The 23,231-nt window shown below is 41.1% G+C and overlaps 1 protein-coding gene across 1 annotated transcript in view; it reads right to left on the reverse strand.

The window, feature by feature from the left end:
- Positions 1–264: 264 nt before the first annotated feature.
- The window catches only part of Kiaa0196 (KIAA0196 ortholog), a 55,707-nt gene continuing 32,740 nt past the window's right edge, over positions 265–23,231 (reverse strand). The window contains exons 7-27 of the mRNA XM_013025126.1: positions 21,694–21,865; positions 19,183–19,310; positions 17,833–17,962; positions 16,377–16,489; positions 15,877–16,043; positions 15,724–15,799; positions 14,650–14,760; positions 13,766–13,906; positions 12,855–12,935; positions 11,197–11,298; positions 10,432–10,611; positions 9,293–9,417; positions 7,022–7,184; positions 6,223–6,325; positions 6,057–6,136; positions 5,088–5,191; positions 4,197–4,326; positions 3,394–3,490; positions 2,885–3,038; positions 1,480–1,567; positions 265–358 (exon numbers count right to left, since the gene is read on the reverse strand). Of these exons, the coding sequence (XP_012880580.1) occupies positions 302–358; positions 1,480–1,567; positions 2,885–3,038; positions 3,394–3,490; positions 4,197–4,326; positions 5,088–5,191; positions 6,057–6,136; positions 6,223–6,325; positions 7,022–7,184; positions 9,293–9,417; positions 10,432–10,611; positions 11,197–11,298; positions 12,855–12,935; positions 13,766–13,906; positions 14,650–14,760; positions 15,724–15,799; positions 15,877–16,043; positions 16,377–16,489; positions 17,833–17,962; positions 19,183–19,310; positions 21,694–21,865 (2,502 nt within the window). The 3' untranslated portion in view covers positions 265–301. The remainder of the gene's footprint in view (positions 359–1,479; positions 1,568–2,884; positions 3,039–3,393; positions 3,491–4,196; positions 4,327–5,087; positions 5,192–6,056; positions 6,137–6,222; positions 6,326–7,021; positions 7,185–9,292; positions 9,418–10,431; positions 10,612–11,196; positions 11,299–12,854; positions 12,936–13,765; positions 13,907–14,649; positions 14,761–15,723; positions 15,800–15,876; positions 16,044–16,376; positions 16,490–17,832; positions 17,963–19,182; positions 19,311–21,693; positions 21,866–23,231) is intronic.

Below are 23,231 nucleotides of genomic sequence, written 5' to 3' on the forward strand. Positions count from 1 at the left end.
CTCCACTTCTAGCTTTTTGGTGGTTTTTAACAGGAAAATAAGAGTCTCAGAGACTTTTCCTGCCTGGGCTGGCTTCAAAGCAGGATTTCCAGATCTCAGGCTCCTGAGCTAGGATTACAGTTGTGAGCTACTGGTGCTAATTAGTTATAACTAGTGTTGAGATACATCTGTCTTAGAATGATGCTTCCCACAATGGAATGAAAATGCAGTTAGATGAGCAGTTCAGTTGTTTCTTTTCATTTCTGAGTTTAGTGATGGTGGTAATACTGCAGGATGATCTTTTTATTGAAGGAGAAAAAGGCTACAGGACTGTTCTGAATTCATCAAAAATGAAATTAGGCACATGTGCTTCAGCCACCTGAAATATTAAACAAAGGAATTAAATGGTCGCTAGTGTTACAGCTGAACAAATCCCGACTTTTCCCAGGAAGAAAGGAGCATAGCCTCTGGAGCAAGATGAGTCAGAGAAGAGCAGAATTCATGGGAAGAATGACTCTCTGGAACACATTGGCCTGGTGGCCTGAGGTCTGCTTGCATTCATTTACTGGAAGCACTTAACATTTTAGGGGAGGCTGTGTGATTCCCTGTCTACAACGAGTTTTCAAGGCTCTTTGATCTGGTGGAGCACTTATTTAAAAGGTAACTTCAAGTTACCCAGTGTACTTTAGCAGTAGAGGAAGGACAGGCTGTCTGGTGTGGGAAGGGGTGGGGTGCACTTAGGAGAAAAAGGCCCTGGGAAAATGTAGGATGGTCCCGCGAAGTTTATTCCTGAGCTGTTCCTAGGGAAGGAAGCTGTGAGCAGACTGGAATGGGAGTGAGTGGGATGAGAACTAGCTGACTTATGTGCTAGAGAGGCATACTTTTCAAAGGCATTGCTTAATTTTTTCCTCATTGTAAAGGTATCACTTGTTAATTAAATGAAATTCACCAAATGTATTAGCATAAAAAAGAATCTCTAATGTTAATTCCCTTAAAAGTGATAAATTTGAACACTTCCAATTAATACCCAAACTCAATTTAACAGTGGCACAAGCTTTGTTTTTGGTGGGACATACTGGGAATTAAACTCAGTGCTTCTCCCTGTTGAAGCAGGCACTCTATACTTGAGCCATTCATTCATCTAGCCCAAGTGACACAGAGCTAACTTGCTCTCGACAACAAGAAGCAGAAAGAAAAATCATTCAAGCTGATTTTTTCCCCTTCTGGCCAGTTGGGAATATGTTCCTGGTTAGCCATCTTATTGTACTTGGTGGTCTGCTCATAAGAAGTAGAGTGGAGAGGAAGGAGGAAGAGAAGGAAGGTTGAATTCATCTCTGTTCTCTTGGAACATTCTAGACCTGGCGGGAAGGTGGAGCAATTGTGGGGGGGGGGAAGCACAGCAGGGGGAAGGGGCTTAGAGGCCAGGGCTGTGAATGAGCTGGGCCACAGGCCCAGGATTCTAGTTGTTACCATCAGTAGGCATTAATATCTATGGCTTACCCTCCGGGGGAGCTTTGTGTACCGAACATAATCCTCCAGGAACAAAAGAGCACCCACCACGTCTGCAGGCATTTCAGGTATCTTCTGGCTGCAACAGAGAACAGTCTATTTTGTACATACCTGCTTTGTACAGCCCAGGCACCTCTCAGATCTGAATACTAAAGAAATAAATATGTAACAGATTACCAAAACAAAATCAGAGAACAAGTCTGCAGAGCATACTCTTGATTTCTATCAAGCCAACATCTTGCTCTTATCTTCAAATCTATGCAGGATAAAACCTGGTTTACAAGCTGAGTCCTAGTGGCTCACGCCTGTTAATCCTAGCTACTCAGGAGGATCAAGGTTGGAAGCTAGCCATGGCAGGAATATCCCTGAGACTCCTATCCCAATTAATCACTACAAGCCAGAAGTGGAGCTGTGGCTCAAGTGGTAGAGTGCTAGCCTCCAGAAAAGAAAAAGGGAGGGGCAGTGCTCAGGCCCCGACTTCAAGCCCTGATACTACCACAAAATACATAAAAAGCTCAAACTCTGGTTTACAATATGACCCCTGATGTCTGTCCAGATCTCTCTCTGGTGCTCTTCAGTGTCTGGAAGGGTCTGATATGTTCCCGTCCTCTTAGTTACATATATTTGACATTTATTTGAGAGTAAACTTTCGAACATTCTTCAAGTCCTCAACCCTGGGCAGATGGTCTTTTCAATGTTCTCATACCACAATTATAGCCAAAGGGATTTAAGGTTGACAAGTTTGTCATAAAAGAGCAACTTCTTTTTTTTTTCTTTTTTTGGGTCTGGTCGTGGGGCTTGAACTCTGGGCCAGGGCGCTGTCCCTCAGCTCTTCAGCTCAAGGCTAGCGCTCTACCACTTGAGCCAAAGCATCACTTTCGGCTTTTTTCTTTTTGCTTATGTGGTACTGAGGAATCGAACCCAGGGCCTCATGCATGCAAGGCAAGTGCTCTACCACTGAGCCACCTTCCCAGCCCCATAAAAGAGCAACTTCTATGCAATTATTATTTTGCTCTATGGGACCTCATCCTGTGCCTAGGCCCTGACACTGACACATCCTGGAGGTGACCTATGAGGAGTGCAAGGCTCACTGAGGACTGAGAGCTGATTTCAAGTTGGCAGAGCAACGAGACTGCACTCTCTTCCCCTTTTCCCTACGCATCATGCTCACAATTCATTTTTGGAAAAATCTCTCCAAGTACACCTACAGGAGACTCTCAGACAGGGTGAATTCCCTAGGCGGATATGCCTAAGTGCTCCAGGTAAGGTGCTGCACCCTGCCTTGCCTAACAGAGAAGGATAAGCAGCCAGTTCTCATTTCTGCTAGGGTGTTAGAAAGAATTTGCCATGCAAAGCATGAGACATGTTCCATTTATTCCTGGCTGGTCCTCTGTACCTTGTACACTGCTCCACTGTGGAGCGGATAAACTGGCCAATCAATGCCAGGAACTGCTCAGTGTACCGGGAGTGAAACTGTTTCAGCAGAGTGAGCAGTCCCAGAACAAGTGGTGGCCAGTCAACAGGGTCAGCAGGTTTCCGGCAGACCATTCCTGCAAGGGAACAATCACAGCACCAAGTGAGGTATTTGCCTTTGGAATATATATCAAACACGAACCTTGTTAGTGTCCAAATTAGAGAACCAAAGCTAAAGTCCCCATGCTCCTCAGGTTGCATGGTTAACCCTTGGAAGGGTTACTGCTACGCACCTGGCTGATTTTCAGTCCACTGATCTATGTTTCATGAAGGGCATCTTTCAGATGCACAAAGACGTAAGATTTCACAAATATGCATTTTATTATGAATAAGTCTTTTATCTGACATAGTCTTCTACCCCAAGTTCCATAGCATTACATATTAACCTATTGTTGCTGCTTAGATTTGCAAAGCATGAATATGATACAGTACCTAGATTTTTGTTGTACTGAAGTTTTGGCAGCTGAGCAATCAAAAATAGGAAGTTGACAACTGGGAAATAAGGTAAGCGCTTGGTGGTTATATAAATCTGGAGAGACACAGAAAAGAAGTGGATGGTTAATGTTAGTGAATAACACAGAAGACTTTCAGATGGAATGCATCAAGGTTAATTTACTCTGGAAAACATAGTACTCAAGAGTTCTATGAATTTGCTGCTTTCAAAGTTATATTTAACCTGACTCCAGGCAAATGTAAGTATCTACCTCACAATTTAGCCCCTTTAGAAAGGACAACTTTGCTTGAGATCAACAGTTTATGGCCCACCCTTCTGTCAATGTCATCGGTAAAGAGGAACCTATGATGAGCAAGAATGGGAAAGGAAAGCAAAATACAGGAGGCAGATACTGCAGCAGGAGAGAGGGAAAGCCCCGTAGGGCATCGAGTGACCGTACATGACAGAAAAGCTAAGCCCTTGCACTGTCACAGGTCAGTCTCGCTTCTAGTTACATGGCCAGGCAGAGAAGACGGCATTCACAGTTTGGCCATCCTACTGTCTTCAACCCCACAGGAGCTAGGGCACACTGGTTGGGAGCACAGGCTCTTGTCCCTCTCTGGTCCCCTCCTCACCAGGGTGGAGCCCTGGGGCAGTTATTAACTCCTGGAGTTACTGACCTAAGAATGGCCGATTTCACACTGGTTGTGAGGTTGAGATAATTCAGGGACTGGATCGACACAATGCTTGGCTCATAACAAATAAATACTTGGAGATGTCAGTTGCTACACAAAAGATTAACCTTATTCAGTGGGTTGTGAATGCCAGCTGCCTCCAGATAGGCTGTGATTTCATATAAGAGTGTATTATCTTCTTTGGGGTAAGGAAGTGAAGGGTCCTGATAGTGGGCTTCAATATCTGCCAGGAGAGCCCTAAGAGAGGAGAAAAGCAGTGAATGATTAGTTCAATTTACACAAATGTTAACATGAGCCATTATCAGTTCTATCTTGGTAGACTAAGGTAGACCCTTGTATCCAAGAATCTATGGTGCCAAAGAGATCAAGACTGAGGAGAAAGTACGCATGCTCAGGATGCCTAGTTCAGCGCTGCACTGTGAATGCTTGGTTCCTTTTCCCATAATATTGCCCTGTTTCTACCAAGGACCTGCAACGCATCTGAAATGTTCACTTTATTACTTCAGTTACATGCATTAACTTCTAACACATCTGAAATGTTCACTTTATTACTTCAGTTACGTGCATTAACTTCTAACGCATCTGAAATGTTCACTTTATTACTTCAGTTACATGCATTAACTTCTAACTTTGCTTCTGGGGTACCATTTGTTTTTTGGGAAGTATATTGTCACAAACTTTAAGGTGAGGCAACACAATGGATGATAACATGAAGCTGATGGAGAGCTTCTTTTCATCATCTGAGTTGCATAATACATGCATGGGAATTTACATAATGTACACTGGATATGACTGCATTTGTTCACTGGTCTTCCCACCAATCATGTCCTCTCCTTTTTACCCTCCCCCCAAAACGGGTTTTTAATTCATGGGATGGATAGAGGTCTAGAAATTTAGAGATCTCTAAAACTTAAGAGTGAGAACTGAAGAATCTGGGGGTGCTTGGAAGATAAACAATCCAAGCCCACAGACAAGTAGTTTCACATCCTGGCACTTACTTATTGAGATTTTCCAGAGCAGCAGCGAGATGTTTGGAGTCAAACCGACAAGAATAATTTAGCTCATTGGCAATCTGCTGTCTCAGAATCTGCATCTGTCCAACCTGTAAATGAGCAAGAGAAGGAAGAAGCATGACAACCGAGCAGGGTCACAACACTAGAGATATAAGGACTTCTTGGGCTTGCGCCAGGACTGAGACCACATTATACCTGCTGGATCATGAGAATACCTGCAAGGTACACTGAGGAAGACTCTATGCCCCAAAGCCTAAGATTCCTGAGTTAGCCAGGAATAGAAAAGGTGTTATTTATTACTTAATGTTTGTAGTGCTGGGAATTAGATCCAGGCTATATCCATATTAGGCAAGCGCTCTACCACTAGCTATACATCCCTGCCCACAAAGATGTACTTTTTGAAGCTATGTTTGTGATCTTTTGGAATAAGAGCTCCAGGATTAGGAACTACCATCAGAAACCCTACTTCATTAGGTGAGCAGCTTTCCTCTACCATGCCTTCTGTGCCATGATGCTCTGCCTCACCCTGAGCCCAGAAAGATGGAGCAAAGTTGTGTTTCCATCCAACAGATTAAGCTTGCTTTTCTTCCTTAGTTCCAAAGATAGTATTTTATTCATAGTGAGAGGATAACTCATGATCCCCCAAAGAATTGAGCTTCTCTATGTGGGCACTGGATGGGGAAGGGACAAATGTTCTGTTGTAATAGAAACTTGGATCAGTCCTTGCTTCTATCTGTAAATGGAAAGATGAGTTCATTAATGAACTTGGGTGAAAATGTTTATCTCCTTGTATGGAAGTATGGCTGGATAATACCGTTTCTAAAGAACTAGTTTTCTTGAGCAAATGGGAAGCATGAGGCCCTAGTCACCAGAGCCCCAGGAAGGAAATGAAGAAATAAATGACTTTACTTAGAAAACACAGCATTGGTCACCTCCTTCTCTCCCACCACATACCTTCATGATAGCCTCAAGGTAAGCACTCCAAATCTTCTGTGTTTTGGCAATGGCAGAAAGATAAATTTTATTGGAATTTGCTGAAAAATTAAAACAGTTTCTATTTAGTAAATGCAGAGACTACAGCAGTGTGAGCTCTTTTTCAGGTAAGTCTCACAACACTTACCCACAATGCTCTTTAAGGGGCTGACAGCATTCATGAGGGTTTTTAAAGTCTCTTGAACAGTTCTGTCTCTCAGGATAATTTTCTGAAACATACTGAGGAAACTCTAAAAGCAAGAAGCCATGGTCAGAAAGACAAACATGAAGCCGGGCGCTGGTGGCTCACACCTGTAATCCTAGCTACTCAAGAGGCTGAGATCTGAGGATCGCGGTTCAAAGCCAGCCCGGGCAGGAGAGACCGTGAGACTCCTATCTCAAATAAACCACCAGAAAACCGGAAGTGGCGCTGTAGCTCAAGTGGTAGAGCGCTCGCCTTGAGCTGAAGAGCTGAGGGACAGCGCCCAGGCCCAGAGTTCAAGCCCCACGACCAACAAAAAAAAAAAAAAAAAGAAAGACAAACGTGATGCACAAAGCAAGTAATAGTCCAGGTGACTCAAATGCGGCATAGAACACGGATCGCCCCTTACTCATGCAGCCTCTAAATAGGATGAAGGAGGGAGCAGTAACGTAGGTAACCAGTAGAAACAGCTGTTGTGGCAGGAGTTACTAGTTTCAAAGATAAAAATAAAATTTGTCCATATTTCTATGGATTGTTTCTTCCTAAGTTGAAACAACCCACAGAAATAGGACACTGGCCAAAGAAACTCGTTTACTCCCCATTCTTACCTACCTAGTCAAAATCATCTTTGTCACACACATCCGTGGGAGAGTGTAAAAGCAGTTAGGAGAATTTAACTTGCCCACCAATACCTACTGCTGTCACGTCTCCCCTGTGCAAACAGGCATGTGCCCCCTAGGCTCACCTGGAGTTCTTTCACGATCATGAAGCACAGGAGCCTGTCTAACCCATTCAGTCCAAATGTGCCCAAGGTGGTCTGGATTTCAGAGAAGAGGCGACTGCTGGTCACTTCCTGATGAGTTTTCATGTCATACCAGGTATTCAGCTGGTCTATGTGACATGTCATTCTGAAATGAAAGCAAAACAAACTCAAAGCAGCTTGGAAAGCATCAAGTGATGTGGGACTCAAGATGAGGTGGGACATCAAATACCGAGAATAAGAGTTTATTTTACACGCCTCATGTTTTCTAATCTCTGTGGCTAGGCATCTAATATGTCTGCATGAGAACCACCCAGTACACCAGGACAGTTACATTCCAGTAACCACCTCTGCCTACTCCATGCTGCTTATTAGTTTTCTTTATTCCCGCTGAGTCAGGAGAGTGGTTTGGAACCATGCTATGAGGCTTCAGGATTAGAGAGCCCAGTTGTGCCTGAGTTGTCAGAGACTGGGATCAAAACAGAGCCTAGTATCATGTCCACTTAGTGAAAGAATTTAAGCGTTCCTGTGCTCTAAGTTTAAGACTATGAGGAAAATGCCATTTGCTCTTTCCTCTCAGTTACTTAAAGTGTACTTGCCATTTTCCAGGCACCACCCAATGACCCTTAGTCTCAGGAAAGAGGATGATGAAGACAATGGTACCAACCAACAATACCTACTGGGCACTCAAAGTCACCCTATATCATCCTCAGTCTCTTCATTTTACAGGTAGAACGATGCCCCAAAAGGCCTGGTGTCAGTACTATGCCTTAAACCACAATTTCAAACCTTTTGTTCTCAAGCCTTGGGGGGAGAAGCCATGAATCACTGGCAGAGCTGTGTTCCATTCCTGGAGAATGATTTGGTAGGTGGTGTGGGGGAGCCCCAGACCCTGCATTCTCAACAAGCTCCACTGACATAGGCTCCACATTCTAAAATCTACCACATCCCACATACTTAACCCCAACAGGGCTTGGGAGGGAGCTAAAAGAATCACAGGAACAAGGGAGGTTAAAGGTAGAAATGTAAAGAGTAAAAAGAGATCAATTCCAGAACTGCATGTAGCTTCTACTTTCAGGCTTCAAAGTGCCTTTCTCCTACCACTGGACACACTTTGAATGTGTCATTTGAGGTCCCCAATTTGGACCCTGAAACCAATATATGACATGGAATCCCACCATTCCCATGCATCACATGAGGCATGAGGAGGCAATATTTAAATGGTCTTCAGGGACTCCATCCATGGGCATCAAGAAAGGAAGAATTACAAAACTTGCTGGTTCTTTTACATTTTGGGGTCTACCCGTGAGTCATAGAAACAATACATTATTGCTGGAAATTTTGGGGGAAGCTTATATAAAATTAGTCAACTTTCCTAAGGCTTAAGAAACAAAATTAGCGAGGACTGGATGTCAGTACAATGAAGCCACGTTATAGAAACACTGGGAGAGAGAAAGAAGAGGGTAATTTTCTTCTAGGTAATTCCACTACTCACTGACCTCAGTGAGCAAGTAACCAGGGGGTAAACTGAGATAGAAGGCACGAACTGCTCTTCCCTCAGGCAATCTGAGTACAACTGTTCCCACAAGCCTCAACAATGAGGAAGAGAGGAGGAAAGCTTGGTTAGCTGGATTTGTCAAGCGGCAGCATGGCTATCTTCCTTGGGTCTACCTAAAGTATTCTTAAGGACAATTTTAATTAGGAGATTTTTACCTATTCCTTGCGAATGCAGAACCTATGTGATCTGAGTGCGTACGGTGCTTCACTGCTCACCAAGGTAGGTGGTTTGCATTCAGTGGATTCTGGAGGCCTAGGGCCGCTGGGTCCACTACTTATCTGTGTGGTGATGGGAAAGCACCAAGCCTTTCTGTGCCTCCTCTTGTCTTGTTTTGTTTTCCTAGAGAAGGTATCATTGAGTAGCACAAGCTAGCCTTGCACTTAAGGACTCATGGTCCTCTTATCTCAGCCACCCTCAACTGGATTTACAGCAATTTTAGTTTTCAAAAATTGAAAATGAATTTTAAAACTCACTTAAAAAAATGGGAATAATAATGATGCCTACTGGGTAACACTGATCAAAATGTATTATATTCATAAACCTTTATCCAACTTATAAGATTAAAAAAATTTTTTTTGAATGCATTAAGAAACCTGGAAGTCATTTTTTAGGGTCAGCGTGTTGGGTTGACAAGTACAAGATCAGGGTATCGAACAAGGGAGTACACCTCTGAGTCAGTAGAATCCAGAAGCACCTACTTTGGGTCTGTGATTCGCAAGATTTCTCTGCAGAGTCGACCAATAAACGTTACAGACTCATCTACTGGTGTAAACTTTGGTATTGGAATATGAGTAGACTGGTACATGCTTTGCCAATCTTGAATCTAGAAAACAAAACCACAAATATTTAGTATATGTTTAACAAGGTAACCCAGTTAGCCACTTAATTTTACAAAGATTAAAGTACATAAAGACTGACCATAATGGTCCTTGGTTTTGAAGAGCAAACTTTGAACACTGTATTAATAGCCTGCCTAAAATGCTACATATTAATGATAAAGAACAAATATAGACTGGAGATGTAGCTCAGTGGTTGTGGCCTGGCAAAGCAACGCCCCTCTTCACCAAAGAAGAAACACATTTGTGAAAGAAGAGGCCAAGGAGAAGTGAGAAGGAATACAGAAACTTCTTTTTGTCTTTTGAGTTGACATGTACTGTGTTAATATAAAAATCTAAGCTATCATAAGGCTGGAAGTAATCTTCAGAGGATGTCATCTAAATCATGTCAGCTCCTAACATAAAACTTTGTAGAGAAGCCCTTTGTTAACTACTGTCTAAATAAATCATAGCACACATATTTATGAACACCTGTATTTGGTGTTATTTTTTTTTTTAACCACTCAACTGAAAATAGGCAAAGGATTCTGTAGACGTTTTTCCTAAGAAACAATATATGTTGGCCAATAAGCGGGTGAAAAGTTGCTCAGTATCACCCATTATGGAGTGATGTCAAAACCACAATGAGGTACCATTTCCCACCCATTAGGATGGCCGAAATGAAAGATCTGGAAAGTAGTCAAGTGCAGGTTAGGAGGCGAGGAAAGGGCTGGTGGAGCCTGACGTGCTGCTGGTGCTCCGGAAACAACAGGTTCAGTAGAATGACTGGGACAGTGCCTTGTCCGAATCCAACTGAGGAAATCTCATTTTCAGAACTCTCAATGGCTCACTGCAAGCAGCCATAGAATACAGCCAGTGAGTTCTGCCTGCATTCTTCATAGGACAGAAAGCTCCCTGAAGTCAGGTGCCATAGCTGCTCTTCTGATGGCTCAAGGTGCTCTGAGGTACCTACTCATGGGAAGTAACAGATTTAGTCAGGAGCTTTAAGATTTATTAGATACCTTTGTTCTTAAGAAGTTATTACACTCTTGCTCCACATTATAATTTATAATACGAGAGACTTCTTCCTGCCAAATCTTCAGACCGTAAATGTTGACATAGTCCTGTATATATTCAAACGAACGATGGAATCCATCCATGGTAGCTCCCAACTCTTTCAGCTTGGGCATCAATTCACTTGGCTGTAGAGAAGGGAGAGTGTATGACATTGGACTAGATTTTTAACAACTAAAACCTTCATTAGATTTTTTCATTTCCAACTTCACAACAAGCATGACTGGCAACTGTGCCAGACATTCAGCCAAGAATAGAGTTCAGCCAGTTAAGAAATAAGCCTCATATAAAGGAATATAAAAGAAAAAGGATACGAATGGTATCACTCCTGCATTTGCTGAACAGTTGAATGATGTGTTTTAAATAACTCATTGAGGTGAAAAATATACCAGAAAAATGACCATATTTTCTAACAGATAAAGCCAAATAAAAAGTTATGGCCTTTATATTTCCTAACTGCTATGTCTAATAAATTCTTTGAACTATAAGAATAACAATCGCAAAGTTTACTTCAGTTCTTGCACTTGGGGACCAACAACTTGAAGGAAGAAGCGCTTGTTTTAAAGAGGATTTTCTTATGAGTGGATTTTAAAAGGGATTCCAAAGCTGTGGCATTAGATATACAAGAGAGAGGAGGAGAGGTCCTGCCCACATGGTGGGTTAGCCATGTTCTCACTGAGAGAACAGCACAACCTCATTTGGGTGATTGGTACCTTGGCTCGAGGGTTGAATATCAGTCCTCTGTGAAGGGCAAAGGCGACTCGTTTAACTAACTCCTTCCTTATTCCATCTTCCAGCAACTGCTTTGGATCCACCTAAGTGCAAATCAAAAAGCATCAAATGGCAGTTAGAAAAAGGTAGTCCTGAAGAAATTCAGAGGAAAGACCATTTCCAGACGCTGTAATTGACATTTTCCTGCCTTGTTTCCCAACAATCTGGACTTTTTATTTTTTTTTCCTGCCCTTATTTATCTTGTATAGCTTGGACTAAATTATTAACCCTGCCACCTCTTTAAGTGATCTGTCTGAAGTCTTAGTGATCAGAGTGGGCCTACATCCCTTGTAAATGTTTGAAAAACTCTCTGAAGTTAACTTGCAAAGATTACTGAGGGTTGCCAACCCTTCCGAAGACCCTGCATTCTGGATTCTTGTTGTTACACTGGGGGAGTCAACTGGGGCTGAATGGGATTGTCCGCATGAAACAGTGAGAGACAGGGTCAGAGGGAGTGAACAAAAAACAAGACAATTTTGCCATTTTCTTTTCTGTAACTATTTATAAAGATGTGGCCTGAACCGGGCACTGATGGCTCATGCATGTAATCATAGCTGAGATCTGAGGATCATGGTTCAAAGCCAGCTCAGGCAGAAAAGTTCCCATGAGACTCTCATCTCAAAAACTGGAAGTGGTGCCGTGGCTCAAGTGGTAAAACGTTAGCCTCAAGCACAAAGAGTCTCAGGCCCTGAGTTGAAGCCCCACAACTGACATTAAAAAAAAAAAAAATTGGTCAGATGCCAGTGGCTTATGCCTGTAATCCTAGCTACTCAGGAAGCAGAAATCTGAGGATCATGGTTCAAAGTCAGCCTGGGCAGCAAAGTATGTGACACACTCTTGTTGTTTTGATTTTTATCGGTCATGGGGCTGGACGCTGTCCCTGAGCTTTTCAGCTCAAGGCTAGTGCTCTACCACTTGAGCCATAGCACCACTTTCAGCTTTTTCTGCTTATGTGGTGCTAAGGAATTGAACCCAGAATCTCATGCATGCAAGGCAAACACTCTACCACTGAGCCACCTTCCCAGCCCCATATGTGACACTCTTATCTCCAATTAATCATCAAGATAAAAAAGCCAGAAGTGGAGCTGTGGTTCAAGTGGTAGAGCACTAGCCATAAGCAAAAAAAAAAATCAGGGATAGTGCCCAGGCCCTGAGTTCAAGCCCCATAACTGGCACACAAACACATACACAAATTCAGCAAAATATATTTCTCTTAGATTTAAATAATTCTTGATTAAAACAGAAAACTGGTACCATACATTTTCTCCTGAACTACTAAAGACACTCCAAGATTATACTATCAGAAAGCCTTCAGTTGTTATGAACAAGTAATGCTCTCTCTTCCTTTATCCATACTTGAATAAAAACAAGTCAGGGTATAAAGATGTAAGAGGAGATACTGATTACGATGCATTGTACTTATAAACTCATTCGTTGAATTGGAACTTCTTTGTACAGCTACTTAAAGGTAATAAAAAAAAATCAGAAACCAAACTCAGACTGTGATACAACAGTAAGGTCACTCTTGGTTCCACATATGATAATTAGCAGGAAAGTCCAATCAATCACAAGGCCACACAGACAAGCATCAAGATGTTACCTTGATGATGCCGACCAAAGTCGTTTTCATCATTAAGATGCCTTCGGTAAAAATGGAAATAGCATGAGTAAGCTTGGCAACCTTTAACAAAAAGAAAGAGGACCAATGTAATACTTCAGGTAAAAGACTCATCATTTTTATGGAGGATAAAATGATTGGCTCATAGTCCTGGAATGGGTAAAGACAAGAGGAAATGACCGCCTGGCTGCACGAAGGATATTTACAGGCTTGGGACAGGAATAAGCTCAATGGTGAAGGACTGCTGTTAGCCAAAGAGTTCTTTAACCTTTGACAAGGAAAAGACCAACTAAGACTCTTTGGGGTCATCTTCCCTTCACTGGCCTCCATGTTCTTTCCAAGCAAACACCAGGACATGGACAAGGTAGACAGATGCTGTATTGTGTATTCAATAAATTACTTGAAATATTTGACACTTGTGTTAGATGACTGTACCTAACTATATATTAATGTAATTGTTCTGAGTGTATTTAAGGAACACAGACTTAGCTATGATATTCAGCAGGTTGGGTCAATTAAATGCATATTCTACTTAAGATATTTTCAACCTATAATGGGTTTGCAGGGACATAATTATCCTAAGTCAGGTTGCACCTGAACAAAGGTGGTAAGTCTCAGCAATCCAGCCCAAAGAGGGCAGGACAGTTTTCCAAGTCAGTATAAAATATGAGCAGATGAGTGAGCGGCTGAGCTTCATTTCCACTGAACACTTAGCCCTAAGGGACACCAGAAAGATGTTAAGAATGAAAGTGTGATGGTCCTGAAATGTAAACCACAATGCACTGACAAGTGTGATAACCAATCAGAACTTGTTTGGTGATCCCTGGACCATGGCAGGAGTCTCAGGCCTATGACACTTCACAGCTTTAGTTTTAATCAAAGGAACATGCTACCTCATAGCGTGGGCCGAGCTGAGCGTAATCCCTCAGCTTGTCTTTGTCCAGGCGAGTGGGCACTTCGATGATATCATGGGTCTGAAGCTTTATGATCTTCAGAAGAGATGTAAACATGCTTTCTGGAATGATCTGCAAAACCTTTAGGGGGAGAGAAAGAAGGAAATATGATCAAACATCGGTTTCATTTCTCTTAGCTGATAAATGTTAGGATGACAGCAAGAAGGTTCCAGTGGTACCAACAGCAACTTGTCTATAGAAAGAAATGCCAAAAACTTAGAAGAGCTGTCTTTATAACTGTTGGCAGGCATAAGATCTCTTCAAATATTTATTACTACAAAACATAGAGTTATTTTGCCTAGAAAAACTTAAAAAACGCAACATTCCCACAGTACAGATTTAAAAAGATGTCCCATGACATCATTGTAGTGCACTTGGTTAATAGGTAACATAGATTGGTTCTGAAGTCAGTCCTGTCTAGCTCCTTGTTCCATTATAAAGTGACTGCAGCAAGGCCTAAAATTCCCATGAAAACTCAAATTACTTCTGAAGAGGCTATGTCAGATCTAGATCTGCTGCTTTCTCCAAACAGCTCTGTGATTTTAATGAAGTCACTATCATCTCTGTTCCTCAATTTCTGCATGGAGAATATGGCGATCAAGATTACTGGCACTTAAAAAATTAGTTATAAACTTTTTTGCCTAGTAAAAACATGTCCTCATGTGCACTGTGGCAGCATGAATACCTTTGCTTTCAGGTACTACAAATTTCTGGAATCAATTAGAAAAGGTTAAACAACTTTTGACAGGGCCCAACAATACCTTCTATATTCAAGACAGCATGTTAGCCCATACAAGCAGAAATTACCTTGATGCACTTCTTACCTTTCTCACATAGGACACCAATTCTCCAGAATAATACTGAGACACGCTGAGCAGGTCAGGGCTATTTGCCTGATTAATACGAAGAAGGGGAAGATCAAGGGCAGAGGCGAGCTGGAAGAAAAATAAGATATATCTTTCTCTGCTTCCAAAGTCCTAGAAATTCCTCTTTGCAGAAAATGTTTATGTATCCACCCCTTGGGTTTTATCCAAAAGAGGGCAACAAACACCAAACTTCATCAATACTGTAGTTTCCACCAATTCCTTTAAAAAAATGATTTACCTGCTATGGCAGTGGTTCTTTCAGTGTGGTCCCTAGACCAACAGCATTTATATCAATTGGGAACTTGTTAGTCATGTGTACAATTGGACCCCACCCCAACTGACTTAATAAGAAATTCAAGGGTGGGATGTGATTCATAATTTGTGATGTAAAAAGCCCTCCAGGTGACCACTGACATGAGCTCAAGTTGGAGAAAGCTCAACCCACCCTTCAGACACCATCAAGTATAAGAGGTGCCATTATTTCATGGACCACTCAGAAAGAACTGGATGGCAAGTAAATTGTGATATGCCATCACTTATAAAACCCAGCTATCATTACAGACCTTTAAAAATGTTAAACAAGTGCATTCTGGAATTGATAGAGCTGGTTATGGTCAGAAGTCACCGGTAAGCTCTCTGTTCACTTCCCATATGTGGAAATTATGTTGAGAGCAACAGCTATGCTTGTCATTCACCATTAGTCCATGTTTTTGACTAGTTCATAATAAAGGATCAATAAAAAAACCTCTAATGAATAAATAGGAGAACTTAATTCATTATCTAGAGAATAAAGGCTCATGAGTCATTATTTTTAGTAACTAATGATCTCATTTAAAAACATTTTTTATGATTTCCAACCTTTATTTTAATATCAAACAAATGTTTCTGGCATCTTTTGAAACTCTGCTCTCATAAAAAATTGCTAATGATCCTGAGTCTACAAAAGCCTTAAATGGTCTGATGAATGAATTTGGTCAGAAGGACAGTCAACATGATACTCGTGACAATGTGACCTCATTGTTCTCTGCTCACCTTAAGGAACGTGGCTCTGAGTTTAGTAACCATGGAGGGGTTCACTCGTATGCTGTCTTGCATGATGGATGTGAAACTGTAAGAGAGAGTCGTGATTAGAGGATGTTCTCAGTGTCTTTCATCAAGGGCAAGTTGTCAGTCTTTTTACATTACCTGTCAATTAACTGCCAAGCAAAAGAAAGGTCCCCGGCAATCTGCATGGTGATCAGGACTTCCTCCTTAATGTTAATTGTTCTGATCATTTGATGGAGAAATTTGCGAGTATCAGCAAGAAACTGGCACACTTGTAGATTTGATTCCAACTGGTGAAATTCTTGAACCTGAGTTGCATAAACACATTTAGTTAAAACATCAGAATGGCTTCTGTTGTGCTATTTTTGTGAAAATACTCCAAATGCAGACTAGTTGGGCTGGGCAGGGTGGCCCACACTTGTAATCCTAGCACTTGGAAGGCTGAGACAGAAGGATTATGAGTTTGAGGCCAGCCTGGACTACAAACTAAGACCTTATCTCAAAACAAAACAAAATAAGCTAGCATTTACCATTTTAATGATTTCTTGATAAAGTTTTTACTTCAAATAATAAGTTCAGAAATATATAAGCAAAACCATAAAAAGTCCTCAAGAACTATAACATGAAAAGTCTTTTCTTACCTCTTCCAAAGCCTGAATTAGTTGCACAGTTTTTCTGCCTGCAGCTGTGGAATCATCATAATTTAAAGACAATATTTGTTTTGAGATCTCTCTGAACCAAGCTTGAAGATTTTCTGTTAATATAGAAACCACCACAACAAAAAGTCAACTGAAATCCAGAATTCTTATAAATGTGGCTTTGAATTTAATTAAATAATCTTTTACAAATCCATTTTCACAGTTTTTACTAGGTACCTAACACTGATTCTGTCACTTTTCTTTTTTTTTTATTGGTGGGGGGGTCCGGTCATGGGGCCTAAACTCTAGGTCTGGGCGCTGTCCCTCAGCTCTTCAGCTCAAGGCTAGCCCTCTACCACTTGAGCCACAGCGCCACTTCCGGCTTTTTTCTTTTTGCTTATGTGGTGCTGAGGAATCGAACCCAGGGCCTCTGGCATGCAAGGCAAGCGCTCTACCACTGAGCCACCTTCCTAGCCCCTTCTGTCACTTTTCTAAACACTACCAATAAAATATATGGAACATGTACCCTTATAATACAGATTAAACTTCTACATGAATAGCTTAGTCTGTAATACTTTCTAATTAACTGGCTAATTTTTTCCAACACAAATAATAAAACACTTTGAAGACACATTTTAGATCAACCAAACAGCATTAAATAAATAAAAAAACCTAGAATACAATTAAAGGTGGTAGAGTTATTTTTTTTTTTACAAAAAACTGTATCACTATAAATAGTTTCATCAGAAATGAATATGATCACCAAGACAAATATTAAGCATTAAAAAACAGCTTAGGAAGGGATGACATTGACCAAGATGCATTTTGCTTATAAACTTTTTTTTGTGGTACTGATGTTTGTACTCAAGGCCTTGTGCTTACTAGACAAATTAAAGAAGCAGGATCAATATTATTAAAGTAAAATTGGAGATTTAACAGTCTGCAGGTCTGCTTTACTGCCACTAGATGGCATTTATACTGGTGAACAGAAATCAAGCAGGATTAGAAGACGAGAATCTTAGTGTGATCCATTACTAGTTATTAATATTCCTAGGTGACATATCTTTTTTTTTTTTCCTAGGTGACATATCTTGAGGTCACAGAGCTACATATCTTGTCTTCCCTTTCCCAAATCAACTTTGCATCCCACAAGGGCAGGGACAGATTAAGACTCTTTAAGCCTATCTGTGAATCAGAGTTGCAGAACCTATGATTTGGCCTAACTTCATATTTCAAACATAAGCTAGGGAACCTGAAGTCCAGAATGAACGTGAACATTACCCAGGGCAGCACAAATCTAGAGATAGCCCAGACTGAAGTTCCAAGCTTTATTACTAATCAGGAGGATGATATCAAGCATACAAGGATGAAAGCACAGGACTTTCTCTTTTGGCCAGTTTCTAAGGTTTCAAATCATCTGCACATACATTTCAAACACACCAGTTCCTCCTCAAATTACCATTTTTCTCCACTCTGGTCAGAGGTTTCACTCCTGAAAAGACATCAGCAAGCTCGGTCATCCTCTCAGAACCCTCCTTCTTATAATGCTCCCACTTGGCTTGCTTTTCAGAAAGCATCTGCTTGAACATCTGTTGAAGAGACAGGAAAGATTTATGGTTTTACAAGAAAAAAAATCCAGATCAGATTGTTTATATAAAGACCCCAAAATGAAACACATGGACTATGAAAAATACGTACCAAAAAATTAATATTGACCCTGATGCTATCTCTCCAGCATTGCTATGATACACAAATCTAGGGGCAAAACTCTAATATGACCACCTCTAATATATATGCATAACCTGCAGGCCTTGAAGGTTTTCCAATTCTCAAGGTCAACTCCTAGAGATTTAGTTCAGAAGGTCTGGGGCAGGTTCAAGAATCAACTTTTTAATATGAGATTCAATTTCTTACCACTAGGTCTATGGTCCTTTTTGGCAACAAATCTTGTAACTCCAATTTAATTAGTCATGTGGAATGAGCTAAATTACCTACAGACGTTCTTTCTTGTTACATTGTATAGTAATTCTGTTTGTCAAAGCTCTGTAACCCTATGAAGACATGAACCAGAGTGAAAATGGTGTAACTAAGGGTACTGTATATTTATTTAAAAAACACTCTTATTTCTGGTAGGTGCTGGTGGCTCAGGTCTGTAATCCTAGCTACCCAGGAGACTGAGATATGATGATCGCAGTTTAAAGCCAGCCCAGAGCAAAAAAAGTCCCTGTGAGACTCTTATCTCCAATTACCCACTCAAAAACTGGAAGTAGCACTGTAGTTCAAGTGGTAGAGCACTAGCTTTGAGCACCAAGAGGCTCAGAGACAGTGCCCAGGCCCTGAGCTGAAGTCCCACAACCAAAAAGAAAATACTTGTTTCTAATGAAAAGCCATATCAGACAAAAACACACGGTTTATTTTACTGTGCTCTTTTGAGATAAGTATGTATAAATACTTTTTTTTAAAAGAAACTCTTTGTCAGTGTCATAATACAATTGAAAAAGAGGAATAGTGGGTATTTGCAATGAAATGCATCAAAGATGTGTGGGATACTGTAGTATTTGTGAAGGCTGGCACTCTGCCACTTGAGCTGCAGCTCCACTTCTGGCCTTGTGTTGGTTAACTGGAGATGAGAGTCTCACAGACATTCCTGCCTTGTCTGGTTTCAAACCATGATCCTCAGATCTTAGCCACCTGAGTAGCTAAAGGCGTGAGCCACCCATACCTAGTTTTAATCTTATTACTAAAAAAAAATCTTTAAAATGCAAAAAGCACTATAAAACTCTGGTGATTATTCATTCAATATTTTTACCTCCTTGAGTATAAATTCAAACTGTGCAGTATCCAACAGCAACTGGAAAAGGATTTTGGGATTGTACCTACAGTCTGTCAGAATCTGGTCTTTGATTTGACGAAGGCGTTTGTTATTGGGGTCACAAGCTAGAAACAGGAAGAAAAAGAATTATTCACTTATTAAGTGAACAGGGAATATCTATAAAATAGATGAATTCCTCAATTTGAACATTTGAAAGTTTTAGGCACCATGTAATAACAACAGGTGGTAAAACAGAGCATGTCTATACTATTAAGTGCAACTGAACTTTGGATGTCATTTGAGTCTAACATGGGAAGACATTTCCTAATGCACTGTTGAATGAAAACAGCAAGGTGATGGATGGTATTTCTAAAGTTGCTAAGTATTTTAGGGTTGGCTTATATCTACCCCTTCTCCAATGGCAGGGCAGAGCTTTTTGGTAACATTTCATTTGAGGGTGGTCTCTTTATGTCCTGTTTGCTTGGAGTTTTTGGTTTAGATACTGACCCATGCTTTTTAACTGTAGACATGAAGGCCTGAGATTGCTACCCTGTTTGTAAGGCTGGCTGTTGGTTGGCATAGGGAAACTTGGATTTTGAGAACTGATAAGAAGGCTTATCTCTTATATGAACAATATGGTTTGCTAGACATTTTGGTACTTGTCAAGCAGATACTACTTGCATGATCAGCCCCTAATAAGTACCCTGGGAAGGAGAGTTGAACAAGCTTGTCTGGTTGGTAACATTTCTCACAAGTTTGGGGAGTTCAGTGAGTCCTGTGTAACTCCGCTGGGAGTAACATTCTAACTGAACAGGAGACAAGATTCACACTAGTCCCACAGTATGCTTATGCACAGTCCTGCTTGCTTAGTTTCCTTTATCAGCAGCCCAGATATATGTATGCATATATAGCAGGGCCATGTTGGAAGATCCTGCATCCTTCTGATGCTTCAGAAGTGAAGCCCATAGAAGCTGTCTTATGTATCACTTTCTAAGTTACTCCTCCATTAGGAGGAGACACATGACAAGGTGGAAAAAAGGCTCAATTTAGTGGAAAATTGTAGAGCTCTCATTTCTCATGCATTTTCCAGAGTCTCGGGGGGGGGGGCGGGGGGCGGTGTGTATATTAAAAATGGTGATATAGATTACAGTAAGAGAACATTTTTAGCTTTGTATTTGTATAACTAAACTATACATATGAAACAGACAAACAAAAATAATTCTTTTAAGCCTCAGGAATTCTATTTGCCTTTATAGTAATTCTAATTAAATAAGAAATCTGGTATCAATTTGCCTTCATTTTTGTTTAGGGGATATAACCCAGGTAATAGGAAAATACTCTAATATCTCCATGAACATTAACATTGAAATTCTTGGTACAACCAGCATTGGTTCCAGTCTTCTCAGGGCCCGATCATCTCTTTCCATTCTGATCCTAGAAAATTCTGGACCAGAAAAGTTTAGGGATGAATCCTAGAACTGTGGTAGCCTAGGGCCCGGCTTCAGCAGCCAGCCAATCTTACTTACCCAGTGCTGCTCAGGGTGTGTCCCCCACAGCCACCAGGCTTTGCAGAAGCATCCTGGACCTCGGGGAAAGGTCTGTAGAGCGCCAACAGGAGGCAGCCAGAGAATCTACACACTATGACTGCCACATTACCATGGCTAAATAAGTCGTCACTTTCCCCATGACTGAGTCATACCCAGAGAGGCAAATCATTTGCTTCTGGTGAATCATATCCTTGTGCAATCAGGTCAGACAACTGCCAGCACAAACATGGAAAACAGATGTAGCTGAAGATAGAAACCCAGACCTCTGGCATGCCGAGGTTGCCTTGGCATGGGTGGAAAGCCAGGAGGCTGCTGGCTCCCAAAACATAGGCTTGACTCTTAGGTCCAGAGAGAGCCTGAAGCTGAAGCAGAATCACAAGAAAATCACAGCTGGTTTTATGTTAGGCTAAAGTGAGGGCTAGCATTGTTTATATGCTTGTAAATGGAAGGCTTTGGTAGGGAAGATTATAAGCTGATTCAACACAGTAAAATCCTGACACTGGAACTGAAATTTAGAAACAGACAAACTCAGCTATTTAAAAGCCAATCAATGAGATGATTTAAAATGTTATCCATAATATTCTCACTGTGGGTAAACTGTACATGGATCTAGGTCAGTAAGAGAAATGATGGAAGCAGCCCTTGTGAGAAAGATATGAGAAGGTGGAGGAGAAATTGCACACATTTTTAGAGTTGAAGCCTGAGGAAGTCCAGCCTTTTTCACTGTGGACTACTCCTGTGTGGAAACAGGTGGTTAGAGGGACTGTGAAGAACTTGATTGGAAGAGTGGTGAGGCTGGGGCTGCCATGTTACCAAGGGGGAGTGGCCACAGAATAGTATGATGTGGGCAGATCATTTAGTGACAGATATGAAAGAACAAGGAAGTGTTGAAGAGAGCCTGTGTGAATTCTGAAAGCCTCTACGTGGATCTCTATAAATAAGCATTGTTCATGGGCATTACCTGAGTCAGCAGTGTGAAGCATCAGCCACCGGATGGCAACATTGCAGTCTCGTAGGCAGTTCAGCAACCTTGGGATGTTATCCAGAACCATCTCTTCCCTTAAGTAACCTTCTTTCAGAAACTGCAGCACTTGGGCATGCACTTTCTCGCTGACAGTAGCATATCTGCTAGCCTTAGAAAGTTAAAACACAAACTGGAATTACATTAAAAAATTATTTATCACTTACTTAGCACCAGTAACTCATATCTATAATCCTAGTTACTCAGGAGGTGAGAACTGATCACTGCAGTTTAAAGGCAGACCAGACAAATCCATGAGACTCTTACTTTCAATTTAACCAGCAAAAAGCCAGAAGTGAAGGTGTGTGTGGCTCAGGTATATAGTCCCATCTAAGAATGCAAGAGGTCCTGAGTTCAAAGCCCCAATACTGTCACACACACAAAAATAATAATCGAAAATAAATTACATTTCAAGTCAATCCCTTACTGGTTTCTTTCATGGCAGAGGGAGATCTGGATGGAAAAGAAGTGTAAGGACAAAAGCTGCCTGCTCTTGCTGTTACTGTTGACAGCGGAGGCAGAACAGAACAGACATGCTAAAAATGAGACTTCTACAGGCATATGAAGCTTAACAAAAATAATGGGACTCAGTGTATCAAAATCCTTTAGAAATTTGGTTATTTTGCTTTACTAAAGCAAAAGTCCTATGCGGAACATCATTAAGCTAGTCAAGTTACTAAAAATTGACAAGTAGTGACTTAAAATGTCATAAATAAAAATATGTAACTGTGGAATGGGAGTTTTAGTGATGAAAAATTAATGCTCTGTAAGTATGGATGTGCCACATTCTCTACTATATTTCTAGAAGACCTGCCAGCACAGATTATTTTGTGCATTATTTATGGAATTCCATTTATTTGAATAAAACATGACAAAGTTTTTGGAATCAATATTGTCTCATCACATTGGAAATTCAATAACCCAGACGGTAAGGCTAAGGAACGTAACCATTTAGAAATACCAAACATTTAGAAATACCAAACCTCAATAAAATAACTGATTTTTTGACAATTCCTTCTGCCTGGTCTTATCAGAAACACATGTAGCTATTTAACTTTGAAATTGAGTATTCAGGGTCTTATTGCCTAAATAAGCTAAATAGCTCATCAGAACTGATTTGTTGGTCTTGGGGCTTGAACTCTGGGCTTGGGTGCTGTCCCTAAGCTCTTCAGCTCAAGATAAGCGCTCTACCACTTGAGCCACAGCACCATTTCTGGTGATTAATTAGAGATAAGAGTCTCATGGACTTTCCTGCCCAGGCTGGCTTTGAACCGTGATCCTCAGATCTCAGCCTCCTGAGTACCTAGGATTACAGGCATGAGCCACCAACACCTGGCCTGACTCAGTTTTGGGCAGAGAATTTTCTTTAGAACTTGAGTCTCCAGGGAGGGGGGAGGCTGGGAAGGGATGTGAAGGGTAAACAAAGGAGGAGGCTGCAATGCTTGGTAAGAAATGTACGCATTATCCTGCCCATGTAA

The sequence above is a fragment of the Dipodomys ordii genome, unplaced genomic scaffold (genome assembly GCF_000151885.1).
Source record: "Dipodomys ordii isolate 6190 unplaced genomic scaffold, Dord_2.0 Scaffold82, whole genome shotgun sequence".
NCBI classification, from domain to species: domain Eukaryota; kingdom Metazoa; phylum Chordata; class Mammalia; order Rodentia; family Heteromyidae; genus Dipodomys; species Dipodomys ordii.